General features: G+C 38.5%; 1 protein-coding gene across 10 annotated transcripts in view; it reads right to left on the bottom strand.

Annotated features, from left to right (window-relative positions):
- LOC137281888 (peripheral plasma membrane protein CASK-like) overlaps window positions 1–20,942 on the bottom strand; it is a 462,595-nt gene that overhangs the window by 364,161 nt on the left and 77,492 nt on the right. Inside the window, exon 1 of one of the 10 annotated variants that reach the window (XM_067813579.1) lies at window positions 20,379–20,694. The exons of 8 other annotated variants lie outside the window; for them this stretch is intronic. In XM_067813579.1, the coding sequence (XP_067669680.1) occupies window positions 20,379–20,521 (143 nt within the window). In that variant the 5' untranslated portion in view covers window positions 20,522–20,694. Of the gene's footprint in view, window positions 1–20,378; window positions 20,695–20,942 lie in introns of those variants that run through there. One more of the 10 variants, XM_067813578.1, reaches the window with a different exon arrangement.

Raw genomic sequence — 20,942 nt, 5'->3', positions numbered from 1 at the left:
GCTATTGATTCCCAACATTCATTAGAACATGGACACAAATCACATTTCCAAGATGGCTGACATACTCCCAAGTATTCTCCTGGCAATGGAGATACAAATTGTATTTGGTGACAAAAGCCTCTCCTTTCCCTTGTACCAATACTCTACTCATCCCCTAAACTCAATTCACATCTTTGCCAATCAATTAGTGCATTCTCTTGGAGAAAATGCAGTTGAAAGTGTCCAAGAATTAATTTACTATCACTAAAGACTTTGGGTAATCTGATTTGAGGTGTACAATGGGCGAACAAAGGAGAGTGCCTGGATAGGGGAGAGCCTCATCGCCCCTACCTACAAGATGCTAAACCTTCAGGGGTGCGTACACTTTTTGTTTAACACAGCCTATTTCTTCAGTCTTGCTTAAAGGCATACATTTTTTTCTCTGAACGTGAAGCCAAAAAAGTGTGGTTGTAACTACATCAAATTATGTTCAGACCACCAGCATGTTGAGCAGATGACATTAAAGACAGTATTCATAAAAACTGAAAAGTAATCATGTCTTCACAGCATTTCGAGTTACTGAATTAGGTCTGAAAACATTTGGAATAGTATTCCAGTGGTTTAAGGCATGACAGCACAAAGTGGAAGAAAAGCCTAAAGAATTTGATGATTTCCATTTTCAGCGAAACACATTGGTATGTTGCTGAGAAAACTAGAAAAGTGATAAGGTAAACCAGGATTCAAACCTACTAGTTTGGGGATTGCCAAAGGGATGCGCCACAAATGACAATGTGCACAAAGAGGTTCAAGGAAGCACATGCAGGCTCAAGCAGGCACAAACAGGCACAAGCAAGTACAAGGTGGCTCAAGGAAGCACAGGCAAACTCAAGTGAGCACAAGCAAGCTCATGAAGTCTGATGCGAGCACAAGGATGATCAAGCAAGCACAAGGAGGTTCAAGCAAGCACAAGGATGATCAAGCAAGCACAAGGAGGTTCAAGCAAGCACAAGGATGATCAAGCAAGCACAAGGAGGTTCAAGCAAGCACAATCAGGCATAAGCAAGTACATGCTAGAACAAACATGTCCACACAGGCACAAGCTAGCACAATCCAACACAAGCTCCAATATTGACACACCGATAGGAAGCCTCAGCAAACAAAAGTCATAACTGCAGTGTCATGGGACCAGCCTAATTCCTCCCCACCCAATATCAGCTCAACTTGCCTGTTTTATTCCAATATCTGCATGTGTTGTGTTGTCACACAAAATCAATACAGCAAAGATTACAGACAAAGCAAATAGTCATTTATTCAGTTCAAACATGTCAAAAGGATTTTGATTTTCTACTTGAGTCTCCTTTTATGTTTTTGCTGATGGGGCATTTTTTCACCCAATCCTTCTGTCGTATTAGGTTGCTTTTGGGCATTACATGTTAAAAGTTCTTTTTCCAAACCAAGCAAATCATTACAGGAGATCCGGATAAATTCAATTGTTCTTGAGTACAGAGACTTTGGGCTATAACTTGCTGAAACATTGAGAATCTTTTCCTGTATTCAATACTTGGCAAAGAATTCTTCTTTTTCTATCATTCACTTCTGGTGGAAGCTGAATAATTGATCATTCTTCCCTCACTTGAGAATGGTCAAGTTTCGGTGTACAGTGTTATTCATACCTTACATAATGTGTCTGATCAGATTCTAGCATGTCTTCAGATTGATCATATATATTTTCTGTTTAGGGATACACCTTGTCTTCTTCACCAACAACCTTTGCTTCCAGACCTATCTGCTGGCTGGTTTGTTGGTCATTGTCATTTTTTCTTGTTTGTTGTTAAACACTGCACTCAGCATTATTCTAGCTAAATGGCATCTGTGTGGACTAGACAATCCAATGATCGACAGCATGAGTAGCAAGCTATGCAATAGGAATATGATGACGTGTGTCAACCAAAGTCAGCAAGCCTGAGCAGCTGTTATAAGACCAATTTTTACCCAGATGTTCATGGGTACCACCAGATTCAGCTATTTTCACAGCTATATTACTTCTGCCTGTACATAACTAACTGTAAACCTGGCAAATCCACTGACTAACCTCGTAAGTGTTGATCTACCCAGTTGGTTCAAACAACTTTACAGATGACTTCTGTTTATTGCACAGATACGATGACAGCTTTTTGTTTAGCGCATTGAGCGACATTTTCATGTATATTCTTACAGCATTATCACTTGATAACGGCATAATGATATACATCAAAACAAGATTCTGACAGGTATAAAGTTGGATACTTCAATTATTGACTCACCAACTTCTAGAATGCCGATCACAAAGTTACACTATTAGGATTTCATGACATAAATAAACCTGTGAAGGTCAGTAGTAGAAACACTGTCACTGCGATACTGACATTCTCAAAACACGACCCATGAAGGTTCGGGACAGAGTAGGCATTCAGGAACCAATGCTTACCATAAAAGGTAAATATGCTTGTCGTAATAGGCTACTAACGGGATCAAGTGGTCAAGCTCGGTGACTTGGTTGACTAATGTCATCAGTTCCCAATTGCGCAGATCGACGCTCATGCTGTTGATCACTGGACTGTTTGGTCCAGACTCGATTATTTGCAGACCGCTGGAGTTTTGCGGAGTGCAGCGTAAAACTAAACTCACTCACTCGTGACATAAATCAAGAATCACTGACATTGACGTGATCCTTGTTAATTGTGTATTGCTTAACTCAATGCTTGACAAATTAATTTATTTGCTTGTCACTGATGACAGTATAGTTTGCTGCTTGAGGTATTAGTATGCACAATTATATAACCACAATTATATGCCACAACATCTGGTACATCGAGGAACATAACATACCTCTACACATTAAACTGACAGTATTGGTATTCATCTTAAAGATCGATTACAAGGTCAACAAAGGACAAACATGCATCTTTAAATAGTTTTTAACATGTAAAAATATTTCCCATGACAATCTCAACAATTCAGTACCCTGTATGTTTCAAGATGCATCGACTCAATCCAAAATGAATGGAGTTTGGAGCATCTTGACACTGAGCTGCTCTGCAGCAGGGATACTTCGTCTGCCCCAAAGAACGAGTTTTTAGTTTTATGCTTATCTTTGCAATGTTCCAGCAACGACATTGTGGGAAGCACCAGGAAAGGATTTCACATATTGTACACATGTAGCGAATCAAACCAAGGTCTTCTGTGTGACGAGGAAACACTCAAACCATTAGGATACCCAACCTCCATGACCCCTAGGAACTAGGTTGAAACGTGATAAACAATATTCACCCACACATAATAACCTATCACTTGAGAATACTCATAAATGTATGAAATGTCAAGATAAAATTTAAATCAGTACTTCAAATATTTCATTCTCTGAGAGCGTCAACTCATTTTCCTCTCTTCTGAATCTATGGTAATCTTATACCTCTCCTTCGTGGACTTTTCAATATACAAGGCTTTATGAAGAACAACGACATTTGTCGAAATGCCATGTGATCTGAATCCTCATATAGTTCTTAAAAAATACAACAAAAAAACCCCGGCTGGATGCATTTTGAAAATCATCAAAAGATTATTGTTCAGATTGATAAGATGAAAGTTGAATTTTAATCACAAACATTTCATGACATTTTTCAAAGGATGAAATGTCTTGACCCCTAAAACCCATTACACAAGTAACCTAGTTTCACACCTGATGTCAAGAATCAGCAAAGGACAAATGAAGTTTGATAAGGCCACGGCACTGCTGCCCCGAAGCAGAACAAATTTTCCAGTTTATGTCTTTTGTATATAACCAATGCTGTCTTCTGGATCCTGCAAAGATCCTATCAGCAATATCTATGTACTGACCAATCAAATCTTCTTCTCATTGATAGGCAATAACAACAACTTGACAGGCACGACCATGAGCATTACTAGGTCCATATATGAGCAACTCAACGCATTGACTTTCCACAAAATGACTTCAATGGTATTGGCATCAGGACATGATCAATGATGTGATAATGTCTTCAGAAATGCCAGCATTTCCTAATACACTCTGTCCACAATTGATTATGTCCTGTTCAAAAAGTACACTGTTACATCTCATGGATTCTTTCAAATGCCTTATTTGTGAACAATGAAATTTTAATCATTGTTTTGCTGTTTCAAAGATTAATGTGTGCAAGTTTGGGAGACATGTGATTAGTGGGACTTTCTCATATTCTCATATTCATCCATGTCATCCAAGCCATATTTGATAAAGTTAAGTGAAGAAAGGTACTGGAGGTCCTGGATATCTCCTGGACTTATTTTAACAAAACTGTTTTCACAGTTTTTCTACATGGACGACACAATGACTGAAAAAACTTATTTCACTGTTTAGAGTAGCACAATAAAGAAGCACATTAAATATGGACCATTTTCAAGATTTAATCCATGAAACGATGGGTTGGAAAACACACAGCACGCAGTATGTATTTCAAGGAAACTCTGGAACCATCAGTAAACTGTGTTGGGAGATATAGATCCAATCACTGCTTGTCAGCAGCTGTGACAAAGTCATCTTGAAAGTCATTTTCCGGACAAACTTCAATCCATCTCAGACATGTTATATATAGATGTCTTCATAAATCAGACATCCAGCTACAACCCTGGTGCAGAAGTTGACGATTCAAACTGACATCCCGAATCAATATAAATATGCGGTGTCATATTGTCTTGTTTGTCTTATGAGATTCCAGGGATGGGTAATACAGATTCTGCAGGATTAATAATTCTGAATGGACCAAAGTTGCTTTAACTCTCTCTTCCTTCCTGCCATCAAAAGGGTCCCCTCCTCACTGAACCAAACTACCCATGGTTCTTTCAAGTCATGTAATGGGGGAGTGAAACAGAACCATAAAATGAGCCTTGCCTCTTTCGTACAACATTTTGCAGCCATCAACTGGTATTTAACACATTCAGTCCTGTCTGAACAAAGATAGCCTTGCTTCTATCTCTCAACATTTTCCCGTTTTCAGTTTATGTCTAACAGTCAATGTCTCTGGTATTTCTCCTGCTTACTGAGAAGACATTGTAACCATCTAATCAACACTCAGCTCTCTATGAGCAAGAACCATGGAAACACTTATAGCAATATAGTCGGCTGAGAACAGTAAATGAAGTTTCTACTATATCCTCTGAACAAGCTCTTGAGTCAGAAATATATTTATTTGCAGGCTAACGAGGATAAGCTGGACACCGACCTGACAAATGCATGACAAATGACCTGTATTAGCATGTGTGAGTGCTGCCCACTGGTGCTTGCCTTAGTAAGCAAAGGGGCTGCACGTTGTCTGAATATAACTGACTTGCTAAACATGCCATGCACAGCCTACTTCTTTGTAAACGCATTCTCTGCTCTGGTTCAACTTATCTTCTATGGATGCCTGTGACTTGGTGCAGAGATTAAAAATATTTGTAACTACAGAAGCAAATCAATGAACATAAATATTTTCGTCATAAAAAAGACCCCACTATAATGTATTTTGTGTAGCCAACAATTTCTTCCATTTTCTAACACTACAAATACAAACACTTTATTTGGTGACAATTATTTTGTCCCTAAAATCTAAGATCCTCCTTGACAATACCGAACAACTGTACAATTAAACCCTGAACTCCATCATCCTTTAACCTAACATTTAGTTGTCATAGACAGAGTGTCTACTGAGAAAAAAGCAAGACAATGTCTGTCCCATGCCCAAAGACACAGAAAATAATACTTGTTGTTACCTTGCCTCCAGACAGGCACTGTGGGACTAAAATAAAGATTTGTCAGTTCTTTGTTAGTATACTGTATCTGAGTAACGTATCCATGGTGACGCTGCTGCCATGCGTATAAGTTCACTGGCACCATTAAACTGAGGCTGGCCATTACAGTATTTTTCAAGAAGACATTTTAACTGTTATCTGTTTATTCAGTCCTCCACATAAAATAGATGAGATGCAATTCACAAACCTAAGACTCATAATCCATACTTCTAAATTTATGTTTTGTGACTGTGCATAGATATTGAGTGAGTGTCAAAATGTCAGCACAATCGATGACAGTGATCAGCCATGCTTTAACAGATACATCAGATAAGAAAGAAAATATAACTGTCAGGATCAGTCTTGTTTGAATAATGGTGTTCACTTTTCTCGCAAACATACTACTTCTGTGGTGTATAGAGGGTCTGTATGGAGAACAGAGGGTTGAGTCAATCCCCAACCATGTCACTCCAAAACAGTAAATATGGTACTTCTTGTTACCTTGACTGTACATCAGAAGGTTGGTGACTCAATCCAGGCCACTTCACTTCATAACAATAAATATGGTACTTCTTGTTACCCTGACTGTAGATCAGAGAATTGGTGACTCAATTCAGGCCAAGATTGAACAAGATCTGTCTTGCATAGACATATGTTACGTATTTATGTTCACACTGCTGCATGGAACCTAATTTACACAATAAAACAAATACAACTCACAGGAATCAAGTTATCTTATGAAAAATATGTGCAAAAATATATTCATCCACAAAAGAATTCTAAACAAAGCCAAGAAATAATATTCCACCAGAAATGGAGTCTAGGGTGTGAAGACGTTTTAACCACATGGCAACCCAACAACCCCTCTAGGTCCTGGAATCCCTTGATAATATAAGTGTAATTGTGTTTTCTAGTCAGTGTTTAACCCCTCAGTTCATCTTCAACTAAGCCATCAGTCTATGAAGAACCAACCACAACTATGACTCTAAATATCAACACAGAACCTGAGCTCTGTTCATGTTACCACTCATATCATATTATACAAGAACTCACAACCATCAAATGGGGGTGCATACAACTATTCAAGTCTTTGCTGTTTAACATGAGAATTTAATACTTATCATGAAAGGTGCTCTAACCACCCTGGCGCCAATACCATATACCTCTGATAAAACAGATAAACCAAATTCCACAATAATACTGGTTGCTGCCATTCAAGGCGCCAATGGCAACAATGTCAAATGAGCCATAACAGCACTGTCTGACTGATACCAATACATATCCTGAAGGAACTCTCTCCTTCTGAAACGAAGGTATCAGACTATTAGCACAAAAACTGACACATATTGAACAAAAATATTTATTGATTAGACATTTTTTAAAAGTTGTCCACTTAGGCCACACTACGAAAAGATTCCAAAAAATGTTCATGTCACCCTTATCTATTCTGGTGTATATTGTCCATTCAACTGTCCCCATAACTCCATGACCTCATCATCCTTGCAATGCAGGTGAGTGGTTATTTTAGCTACCTTGAACTGCAGCTTACTCTTCTCATGCAAAATTGTGCACATCAGCATAGGATAATGAAAGGCCTAAATTGAAACTCTTAATCCCAGAATTGGTAAAATGCTATATGATATGGCACAGGATCTGCCTATGAAGCTTGGTATACATTGTATTACAGACACATCTGTTTCATTCAGTAGTTTTCTGGACGTTCCTCTTCAGCTGACTGGCCGACAATCAAGTCAGCAGACAAAGTGTGTTTGAATGACCTTAAAGCTTGCTAAGGCTGGCAATTGGTCTTCCTGCAGGCCCTCGTTAGCCTCCCTTCAAGACAGGAATACCTAAACAACATTTAATTCTTCAGAAAGGCTGCCTGATTCAGAGAGCTACAAACGCACAAACTCACCAAACTGTTCAACCATGCTTCCTCTTAAATACAGTCTGGTTAACAGAAATGCTGGATCACACTGAATGATGTGCCCGACATGTGGAAATAACCAATGGAAATAATTATTGTAAATCTACAGACATGTAACGGTCAAACCATCAAGACCACATTCAGTGATCAAAGAAATCTACTGAAACTCTGTATCAAGATCCCTTTGTTTAGATACTAGTGAAATAGAGTTTAGTTTTAAATTGTTTATATAGCAATATTTCAGTAATATCATGGCAGGGGACATGTGAGCTTCATATTGCACCCATGTGGCTATCCTATCGCCCCTGTTTTGATACTAAGATCGTTTTGCGAAGTGAGTAAGTAAGTTTTCATGCCGCCTTAATTCAAATCTTACTTTCTGCATGACAAGTGAACACTTTTACCAAAAAGAACATTTTTGAGTGATGTACAGGGAAGTCCAACACAATGTATTCCATATGATCTGATGAAACCAAGAACATTATGATACAGATCAAAAGATCCAGTGAGCCCCAAAAAGACTGAATCGATTTCAATCAATCTGGATCAAATAAATATTATATACAGTTCTTGACAAGTACCAGTCTCAGACACACAGACCAAATACATCAACTCTAAGTTCACTATACGTGAAACCTCCTTCCCTCAATCCCTCTCTACTCTCTCTCTCTCTGTCAGAAAGGTCCTATATTCACCCTCTCCCTGTACCATCTCTCTCTCTTCTTTGCATCTCTCTTCACATCTTTCTGATCTCTCCTCTCATTCCACACTCCCAATTTGCCCATTAGCAACCGAGAACAGATAATCAGAGAATATGGTCCATGTAAAGATTGATTCAAACCTTAACTACGTTGTCCAGTTGGCCGGTAACACAATCACAGATAATGTTAGTCCATTCAGCATTTTGTTACACTGAAGATCGACACAGACGAACATGACTTGCAGATTCTTGAGTGAGGGGTTGGGAGAGTTCTTGAGTTCTTCAATGAGTTGCTGAGTGAGTGAGTGAGTGAGTGAGTGAGTGAGTGAGTGGCATTGCTGCCAATGATAGAATGTTAATTTATGATTATTAAGGTGAGCATCAAGAATTTCAAGAGGTATCAAAAGCCATATACCAATCTAATTCTACACATATATAATAGCTATGAAAGGGTACCTAGTAGGATGATTTGTGAAATATTACTCCTCGTGGAGCTAAAACACACAGGAAGAAATGTACCCTGATCTAATGAGTGAGTTAAGTGAGCGTGATGTCATGTTGGTGAGAGAATAAGTAAATGGTGTCACAATGGTGAATGCTTGAGTGAGTAAGTGATGTCATGTCAGTGACAGAGTGAGTCGCTCAGTGTAGCAAATCAATGAGACAAAAACCAAATTGTTACACCATTACCGCCCCTAAATACATCATATATGATGTGATGATGTCCAGAGACCCATCAATATTTTAGATGGAACTCAAATAGTCAATTATATGCTAAAAACGTGTCAGTTCCAAACACCTAGCTCTGTTGAAATGAACGATACAGTCCTTGGTTGTCCCCAGTCATCACTCTGCAGTGACGGCCCACTCTACAGCCATGGAATGGAAACAGTTCGCCAGACACAAACAATGATGGATGACGGTTTTATCAAGTTTTTCACAATAAATATTTCAGATGCATCAAGTAATGTCACCTTCCTGTTGCAGGAAAACCAAACTGACACTGGGCACAGACATGTACAACTATGGTGAAAACCCACAAACATGAGGGTTTTGTTGAAATTTCCGTTTACTGCTTCTGTAAGTCAGGAATATTCAAGCTGACTGCCTGAAAATAACTATATCTGTACCAAGTGATCCAGTGACAGATATCTTGAACAGAGATCCACTCAACTTAATACAACTGACGTGACTATGTTTGTCGTAAGAGACGTCTAACGGGATCAGGTGGTGGGGATCGCTAACTTGGTTGACACATGATCAGTTCCCAACTGCACAGATCAGTGCTCCTGCTGTTGATCACTGGATTGTCTGGTCCAGACTCGATTATTTACAGACCACCACCATATAGCTGGAATATTGCGATGTGTGGTGTAAAACTAAACTCACTCACTCAATTAATATTAATGCAGGCTCGACGCATACACTGATTATGGAGCTGGGCACTTTAAAATAGTGATGGTAAACAATGGCCAGAAGCAATTCCCAAGCCTCCAAATCCCGAACATTTCAATAACATTTCATACGCACCTTATCATGAAATTATCAATGCTGGCCCAGTTTGTCAAAATAAAATTTCAGATCCCATAAAAGCAGAATAAAGAATAAAAAACAGAATGGGACAAGTCAGCTAGCTAAATACTTGATCAATCTGCCTGCAAATTGAAAAACAAATGGGAATATTCTTAACTGCTGATTTAAAGGATTAAATAGAAAAAGTTTCAGGTTCAATAACTTTGTGACAATTATGTAAGGCCTGTTTAACACTTACTGAGACCATCAATAAATTAAAAACTAAATCAATATTAATGCCCCAAAAAGACAGCTGGCAACGGTTATCAGGAAACATGACATATCATGAGACATGGACATGAGTGAGAGAGTGAGCGAGTGTGTTTGAGTGATTGAAGGAGAGAGAGGGTGAAGGAAGGGGAGGAAGGAGGGAGGAAGGCTGGGTGCTGGATGGGTGAGTGAGTGAGACAGTTGACATGTAACATCCTGGAGTTAGCCATGGTTCAGACAAACTCTATCCAGTTCTTAAATGTCAGTGAACCAAGACCTCGATTTTTGAATGTCATAAGTCATGAAAGTCATAAGTTATGCTAATGTGTAGCTTTTTTGACCATCTTTACACTAGGACAGCTTTGAAAATCTAGGTCAAGGCTCTTCCACAAAGGTAAGAGCTTCAAGCACTGCTAATGAGATTGCTTCATATCCATTTCTGAAGAACAGTGGCAGGAAAGGGAAGATAAGTGAAGAAGGACCCGCTGAACCTATAATGACAAAAACAAATATACCACAAGTCACTATTGTTCTCACTTCCTTCTGATTCAAGAACACATTCCTTCTGACTTTCATATGAGTTTTACTAAAGCTTTAGTCAACTTGAGAGTCTGATCAAATTAGCTTTTCCAGGGCTCTGCTTAAACAACCTATGTGGACAATTTGTTCTCTGGTCTTGCAAGCTACAGCAATTACCATGGCAGGGTTGGTGAAAAGGGTCCAAATCCATTTGGTCAGGCATTAAATTTAGCCCAAAACAGGACCCATATCTGCCCAAGGCTGTATGATCTGCCCCAAGATGCAGTGATATATCCCGAGAAACAACAAGCATCTGATGCACTGTCACCATCTATCTCTAATGACATGACGACATAAATTTGAAACCAATAATCAGACCTTCATAGAAAAAGCTAAACATTAATGCTGATTGGCATAATTATAGATCTGGAACATCTTCCAAAAAATATTCCATTAATTCAATGTCGTTAGGAATCATTCAGCAGGCAGGATGGTACAATTACACGACTCCTAGCAACACCAGATAGACATACAAGCAGCACAGATCATCAGCAAGGCCAACTGATTGGCCCATGATGAGGACAAACACACATAATCTAACTGGCCTGGAGATGAGCAGAATAACATTCTCATTTGTTTGTTCCTTAATCATAACATTTGTAATAAGCCATCAATATTTAGATCTGCTGTGTCGGCTAGAGAATCCACAACAGATGCTGTTGTGTTGAGAGATTCAACGCGATTGAATAGCTAAATCATTTCATGAATTAAAGGAATAGAAGTCTGTCAGTCTTTGGGTTACTGACACTGATAAACATTGATTGCGTTCAACTGTCAGTATATAATGCTCACAAGAAGTTAAGGACTACAGAATCTTACAGATGGCTACAGCAAATCTGTGAAATGAATTCCATAAATACAAGGAAAGATTAGAACTGGTACAATGCAGTATCTAGGAGCTGACATGGTCTGTGTTATTTCATACAATTAATAAATATAAAAATGTAAGTCTGACTAATGCCTTCCCTAATTTTGTAATGATTTTAGCTGGTTTCTGAACATTTGGTCAATGCACTGGGAGTGAAACAGTATTTGTTAATGAACACTCTGCTGGTGAAGTAACAAATCGTAAACATCACGTAATATATGATTCAAAATGGCAAAGCAGAAATACATGTCAAGTGAAAATGTGTGATGGCACCATGCAGTACGAGGAAGTGAGTTTGGTTTTAAGCAATATTCCAGTAATATCACCACAAGGGACACCAGAAATAAGCTCCTGTACCAGAAGCTGCTATCTGGTCACTAGAAAAAAATACAGACACTGGCAAACTATTGATAGTTAAAAGAATAACAGTCCTCTGAAGATGTACCGATGTAAGTTATCTCCCTTAGGTGATCCAGGAGCTGTTGATTCTGGGTTTGCCTCTGAATTTTTGGTCAGAATAGTCTCCCATTGTAACATAAGAAACTAGCAACATTGGGATACTAAAACTGGGCTACTTTGCAACACAGTAACATTGACTGTCATACATGCTGTTATGAAAGAGTGAGTGAGTATGGTTCTATGCCGTGTGTACAATATTCCATCAATATCAGGGCGATGAATACTAGATATGAGTTACACACATTGTACCCAAATGGGGAATCAAACCCAGGTCTTCAGTGTGATGAGCATATACCACTATGCTACCAAACCACCCCAATAGACAAGAGTACCAAACTAATGAGACAGTGTTTATGGACAGTAACAGGTTGTCACAGGTTGTCTTGGGTCGTGTCTTGGGTCAAGTGGTTGTTGGTCCAGGTCAAGACAGAGTTCCTGGCTTACTAACCAGGAAGATCTGCCACTTTCGGAGTGTCCTTTAAACCACATGATGGCTATATAACAGTGTTGGGAATTGGCTGAATTCTCACAACTGATGATTGTTTCATTACCAACAAACAATCATCAAAACAATTGGTTAGTGTCAATTTAAAGACTTTGGTATGCATGCTGCTACTGCGACATGTATGACATGATGTATACAGTGATGACTAATATATCATGATCATAAACTTGCTGGAGTCTTCAAGAAATATTCAGTCATGACTTTTCAACTAGTGAAGGGAGTTTCCTTAGAGAATTAAACAAGTTTTCGGGCCCTGACAACTTTGAAGGTGTATTCCATTGTCAAGTGTTCATTAACTGTAACAGAAGTTCCAAAATAGTCTGTGTTCGATTATTAGGAAATAAGATCGATTGCTTCGTCATTTGGTCACTGCGACCAATCTCCAATTATTTCAATTAATTGGAACACTGCTACCATATAAGAAGTGCTCTTGGCTCATTGACGACGAAGATATTCCCCCTTGTCGACTGGCCTTGAAACCACAGCGTGGCCAATTTCACTCAATCATTAAATATGGACCAACAACCTCTAAAAGAAGGAACAAAACCTAAGACACTGGGGTTGTTGAAAACATTTTCTTTTAAATCTATAAAAAAATATATGTAATGTTTCCATCAGTGATATTCGTTGAATGACTAACTGCAAACCATGAAACCGGGTGCTACAGAGGATATTGCCTTGTAGGAGGCTGTAGGAGGCTGTAGGAGGCAATGACAACTGACATGTATCATTACGTCGGGTACCAAGGGTATGTCTTTATTATGACAAACAGACAAACCAATGGAATAGTGACCTCAATACAGTGTATTGCCTGACTGGCACTTTAATATTTTTGTGAAGCATCTTAGAAAAAATAATAATCCATAAACTGATGTCACATTGTCTTGAAATAACAACTTTCATCATATTTTCCCATAAAACAACATTGTCGTTATCTAACAAAAACACACACATCACTGTATCCTAAGTTCCTCTAATGATCCAACTTTCCCAATCTGACAACGTTACCTGACACAGACAATAAGCCAGAGTAATTACCGAGCCCTAAAAACCTTCACCTTGAAACAAACGGAGTCAATGATAACAACCTGACAGTAATTACAGAAGTTGACGAGTTTGGTGACATTTAACGCTGTGATGGATATGATGGCTAATGACTTGGTTATCAACTTCCATTTCTCATGTCAATACCCGTTTCCATGGAAATACATACATGTGAGCTAAAACAGCCTGTATAAGCTGTTCAGACAGTGATACATTTAGCACAGGTTACACAACTTTCGCAAATTGCTCTTTAATCAAAGGCTAAGTATGAACATTGTAGTTGCATGTATTTTTGACTATGTCCAAAGTTGCTGGTCCCCCAGATGACTGCATCTCAATATGATACACATGTCCCCTTTTATCCAAGTATGTATCATTTCGCACCATTAAATCCTGACACTAGGCTATTTCAAAACACAAAGAGCTGGCATTGCATTGCTGCTATTTTCACACAATGCCTGCTTCTGCCACATTGATAAAAACAGTGGCTAATTTGTCTTAGCTTCCAGACAACAAATATATTATTCCATCCATAAATATTGAATATACCAATTTATGTCCAACTGACAAAGGGTCTTTGATGCAAGAGTTGACACAGCGAAATGCCAAAGGGCTCTGTGGCTTATTCATATATACATATAGTATTGGCGTTTGATCTGACCTTGTCAACCAATCAGCAGCAGTGCATGATTCTATCTTCAACACAATGTGCTGGGCATGAATGCTACTGTCTGTACAACAGCTCATTACTTACACATCCTGGATACAAGGGCTTCTGGTGGTCATCTTAGATACACACATTGACTTCCTTCAATATTTCATCCGTAGTTGTACAACATTATTCTGCCTGTAGGGGTTCAATAAGGGTTCCAAGATGGAGAATTGCCAATTATAACAAACTACAGAAATCAGAAGCTGCACAGAGACTCATTTAAGAATGTTGACAAAAGCTGCACAACATAGTATCAATGGTAGATATTAGGTACATCATTAGGTACATCTGTACTCAAAAATATTTCAGCAATATAAAGGCTGCCTGTATGGAATTAATCAAGGACCAAACAATACAGTGATCAATATTATGATAACATTCAGCCATCAGGCTACTGGGCATGAACACATAATTCATTCAGCTGCCTTGACAACCAAATATTGCAAGGCATCTACCATTAGCCTCGGAATTTCTCTACTGGGTTGAAGGCGGTGGGGTTGCCTAGTGGTTAAAGTGTTCACTTGTGATGCTGAAGACCCGAGTTTGATTCCACACATGGATATACAATGTGTGAAGCACATTTCTGGTGATATTGCTGAAATATAATAACAGTAATAGTCAGCTTATCTGGCACTCATATCCAGGCATACTAACAGTGCTACCTACATTACTGTCCCTTGTCATACGACACCATCATACTATCAGATAGTAACTCCCTGGGCTCACACAGCCAAGCTGCCTGTTACCTGCAATGAACTAATCACTCACATTGCCGGCACATCCTTATGGGTACCCAGTTTGCAGCTGGGTGAACTGTGACAATGCTAAAAGCAGCATATAACCACTATACTGAATCGACATTATGAACAACAAAACAGAACAATGGCAATCAATCCAATCAGCTAGCCAGGAAGAAGATCACGTGACGAGGCCGTTTACACCCAATATAGTTTACTGGAGAACTATTTACCACAGATTCCTCCCTCAGGATCCACAACGCCAAACTCAGAGCAGTGTGGAAGGTAATTAAGCTCACTAGCTGTCTTCTATCTCTGTGAGTTGAGTCTACATCAACATCAACTTATTGTGTGAGAAAGGGAGTTGGGTTTACAGCAGATCCAACACTATTGGATCAAATAACGTCGGATTTCTACACAAAGAAAGTCGCAAATGCAGTTTGAACAGATGTCAGTCATATCATGTGATAGATGACAACCTTGAGTGTTTCTAGGAAACCATTATTTCACAAGTTGTGATATTGTGGATCAGTCACTACATCGACATACGAAGTACATGTTTTACACATAGGGCACAAATCAAAACTGAGTGAGTGACTCAGTAAGACAAGTGAAAGTAAAAGAAACACATACACTTGTACTAAATCCATATCATTCCATGAGTGAGTGACTCAGTATGACAAGTGAAAGTAAAAGAAACACATACATTAGTACTACATCCATATCATTCCATGAGTGAGTGACTCAGTATGACAAGTGAGAGTAAAAGAAACACATACATTAGTACTACATCCATATCATTCCATGAGTGAGTGACTCAGTATGACAAGTGAAAGTAAAAGAAACACATACACTTGTACTAAATCCATATCATTCCATGAGTGAGTGACTCAGTATGACAAGTGAGAGTAAAAGAAACACATACACTTGTACTACATCCATATCATTCCATGAGTGAGTGACTCAGTATGACAAGTGAAAGTAAAAGAAACACATACATTAGTACTACATCCATATCTTTCCATGAGTGAGTGACTCAGTATGACAAGTGAGAGTAAAAGAAACACATACATTAGTACTAAATCCATATCTTTCCATGAGTGAGTGACTCAGTATGACAAGTGAGAGTAAAAGAAACACATACATTAGTACTACATCCATATCTTTCCATGAGTGAGTGAGTGACTCAGTATGACAAGTGAAAGTAAAAGAAACACATACATTAGTACTACATCCATATCATTCCATGAGTGAGTGACTCAGTATGACAAGTGAAAGTAAAAGAAACACATACATTAGTACTAAATCCATATCATTCCATGAGTGAGTGAGTGACTCAGTATGACAAGTGAAAGTAAAAGAAACACATACATTAGTACTACATCCATATCATTCCATGAGTGAGTGACTCAGTATGACAAGTGAAAGTAAAAGAAACACATACACTTGTACTACATCCATATCTTTCCATGAGTGAGTGACTCAGTATGACAAGTGAAAGTAAAAGAAACACATACACTTGTACTACATCCATATCATTCCATGAGTGAGTGACTCAGTATGACAAGTGAAAGTAAAAGAAACACATACATTAGTACTACATCCATATCATTCCATGAGTGAGTGACTCAGTATGACAAGTGAAAGTAAAAGAAACACATACACTTGTACTACATCCATATCATTCCATGAGTGAGTGACTCAGTATGACAAGTGAAAGTAAAAGAAACACATACATTAGTACTACATCCATATCATTCCATGAGTGAGTGACTCAGTATGACAAGTGAAAGTAAAAGAAACACATACATTAGTACTAAATCCATATCATTCCATGAGTGAGTGACTCAGTATGACAAGTGAGAGTAAAAGAAACACATACACTTGTACTACATCCATATCTTTCCATGAGTGAGTGACTCAGTATGACAAGTGAGAGTAAAAGAAACACATACATTAGTACTACATCCATATCTTTCCATGAGTGAGTGAGTGACTCAGTATGACAAGTGAAAGTAAAAGAAACACATACACTTGTACTACATCCATATCATTCCATGAGTGAGTGACTCAGTATGACAAGTGAAAGTAAAAGAAACACATACACTTGTACTACATCCATATCTTTCCATGAGTGAGTGACTCAGTATGACAAGTGAGAGTAAAAGAAACACATACATTAGTACTACATCCATATCTTTCCATGAGTGAGTGAGTGACTCAGTATGACAAGTGAAAGTAAAAGAAACACATACATTAGTACTACATCCATATCATTCCATGAGTGAGTGACTCAGTATGACAAGTGAAAGTAAAAGAAACACATACATTAGTACTACATCCATATCATTCCATGAGTGAGTGAGTGACTCAGTAAGACAAGTGAAAGTAAAAGAAACACATACATTAGTACTAAATCCATATCATTCCATGAGTGAGTGACTCAGTATGACAAGTGAGAGTAAAAGAAACACATACATTAGTACTACATCCATATCTTTCCATGAGTGAGTGAGTGACTCAGTATGACAAGTGAGAGTAAAAGAAACACATACATTAGTACTACATCCATATCTTTCCATGAGTGAGTGAGTGACTCAGTAAGACAAGTGAAAGTAAAAGAAACACATACATTAGTACTAAATCCATATCATTCCATGAGTGAGTGACTCAGTATGACAAGTGAGAGTAAAAGAAACACATACATTAGTACTACATCCATATCTTTCCATGAGTGAGTGAGTGACTCAGTATGACAAGTGAAAGTAAAAGAAACACATACATTAGTACTACATCCATATCATTCCATGAGTGAGTGACTCAGTATGACAAGTGAAAGTAAAAGAAACACATACATTAGTACTACATCCATATCTTTCCATGAGTGAGTGAGTGACTCAGTATGACAAGTGAAAGTAAAAGAAACACATACATTAGTACTACATCCATATCATTCCATGAGTGAGTGACTCAGTATGACAAGTGAAAGTAAAAGAAACACATACATTAGTACTACATCCATATCATTCCATGAGTGAGTGACTCAGTATGACAAGTGAGAGTAAAAGAAACACATACACTAGTACTACATCCATATCTTTCCATGAGTGAGTGAGTGACTCAGTATGACAAGTGAAAGTAAAAGAAACACATACATTAGTACTACATCCATATCATTCCATGAGTGAGTGAATGTAGTTTTACGCTACACTCCACTGCATGAGCATCGATCTGCAAAAATTGGTATGCAATGCCATGTGGGTCAACCATGTCAGCAAGCCTAACCACCAGATCCGATTAGTCACCTCTTTGACAAGCATGGGTTACTGAAATCCAGTTCTGACCTACATCTTCACAGATCAAATCAAAAGTGAAGCAGCATGCCAGTGAAGATGAAGTGGAGGTGACCATCGTGTCTTTTTCATTTGTTTATTGCATCACATTAAACTTCAAGCTACATGACCACCATCCTCGATATCTCCAGGGTGTACGTTCCGATAAGTCTCCACTATACCCTGGATGCATCTTCAGCTAAGCCCGATAAATTTATTACCTCCCTTGGCTGGCTTTTAATCCAATCAGGTGTGTGCGCTGGGAAGTTGAGCGAACCAATCACAACACACTTTCACTTTTTAAATTATCTAACCGATTAAACTTGGCAACACGAACCATGCACAAATTCTCTGAATGAGGCAGAAGGAGTTCCTGCATATATTTTTTTTAAATTTTCGGACCTATCAATGTGTCTGTATGATTTCTCCTAAATCTGAGTCGCACTGCGAACATACCTTTGCAGCAGCAACCGCTATCTTTATTGACACTGGCAAGTTCAGTTGTAATGACGGCTTAGCTGATTGGCCGATTGTGAGAATGCGAGCGAGCAAAGGGAGGTAATAAAATTTTCGGACCGAGCCGTAGATGCATCCAGGGTATAGTGGAGACTTATCGGAACGTATACACTGGAGATATTGAGGATGTATGACCGCAACCTGAAAGTAATAGTCTGGACCAGACAATCCCGCGATCAACATAGAAAGGCCTTGTGCCATAAGGAACTCGACATGCTGTCAGCTATGTCAGTAACCATGAAATATATGTTGGTTGATGCCACAGTTTGAGAAACTACAAAACCCATTTATATGAACAAAGACAATGAACCAACATTAATTACAAATGATACAAATGATTTCTGATTCTGTAAACAGACTAACTTTTACACAAGGTACCTGATACATTTTCTTTAACTGAAATAAACTGTATTCTAATTTCAGTGAGTGAGTGAGTGAGTGAGTGAGTGAGTGAGTGAGTGAGTGAGTATGTGAGTGAGTGAGTAACACCAGTTTCAACAATATTCCAACAGCATTACAACAGTGCACAGCAGATATGGACTTCACAAGCATCCAAGTGTAGAATTGAAACAGGATCTTTGGAATGGCAGGCAAATGTTCTAGCCCTCCCTTGATGCCCAAACATTCCAGGAAGTAAAGACAAAACCTGTTACTGCTGACAGTATAAATATAGTATTTATGCCACTGAATATTCATATGATTAAGTCAAGGTCCATTAAACTAAAGCAGATGGAACTTAATAGCATTAATAACAAAAAGTCATAAAGTTATTTGAATTCTCTAGAACTGACGAAAAAATAACTCATTCAAATATTAATTCTAAAAAAAATATTGTTTGTGAAATATAGATCAATCTATGAATTAATTAATTTTTTAATTCCGTCAGTTACGGTTAGCATGTTCAGCTTTATTGCTCAACCGAGTCATGCAATATATATGTTACTACTGAATAAATTTACATTGTATAATTATATTATACAAAACAATTGTGCTGCTCCAGTCCACCACTGCCGACGTGTATTTGACAAATGTATTCAACATTAAATATTGAAAGTAAAAATAAGATCCTCAGAGTAAGCATTAACTTGTAATGGGGATTTAACATGACTGGATGGTCAACCCTGCTCACTTGGTGGAGCCATGTCATCATCCCCCAACTGTATGGATGGGTGTTCATGCTATCAACCACTAGTTGGGTAAAGACTCAGCTATTGTAACTGGATTATTGCTAGTAGTGAAACAGCAATAAAAGCATTCAAGACGAAGTAATCTATACACTGTGTAATAATAACCAATCATTTAATGTAATCATACAATCCAGTATCATCACAACCAGTGTGGTCTGACTATACAAAGTAGTAAAAGTGACAACACTCCTGGTGCTGACAGTGTACAACAATGTACAAATACAACACCAGCAGGTGGTGTTCACCTACCCAAGACAGGTGTGAAGCGTCTCCGAGCACGTGCAGGGGGGCGGGGGACGACGAAAATCCATCAAAGACGCGGTATCCATCATGGAAATAAACTTCTGCCAATCTGCCAAACACATGCGGTACTCCAACTTAGATACAACCATAGTAATTAGTAAAATTCCTGGACACTGCTCCGGAGAAATCACATTATCACTTGGCCATGATATTCTCGACTGCCACCTTAGGCTGAAGCTACTCCCAGTGAAGGAAGGACTTGCATTGAACACATCGCCCTGTGCAATACGCTGTATAACTACCTGCCTCTTACGGTTGCACTCACAGCTCAGTGCTGTATACTGGCAGTCAGCCGTTTGATACGTCAGTCATTACTCACGACTTAACGGAAGCACTGTCACATAGCATCTACACACCAGCTCAATTATATTCTCCATGTGCTACTAAGTAAGTCATATTTATTTGACTCATTCTAACACAGGTCAAGCCGTATAGAAATTCCAACCCAAATTGTGTGCAATAAACCGATAACAAACTATGAAACATAATAGAGTCATTATGGTAGGCGGG

This window comes from Haliotis asinina, chromosome 4 (assembly GCF_037392515.1).
Source record: "Haliotis asinina isolate JCU_RB_2024 chromosome 4, JCU_Hal_asi_v2, whole genome shotgun sequence".
Lineage (NCBI taxonomy): Eukaryota > Metazoa > Mollusca > Gastropoda > Lepetellida > Haliotidae > Haliotis > Haliotis asinina.
Note: the sequence above shows the minus strand (reverse complement) of the source record. Positions and strands in the feature narration are given on the sequence as shown.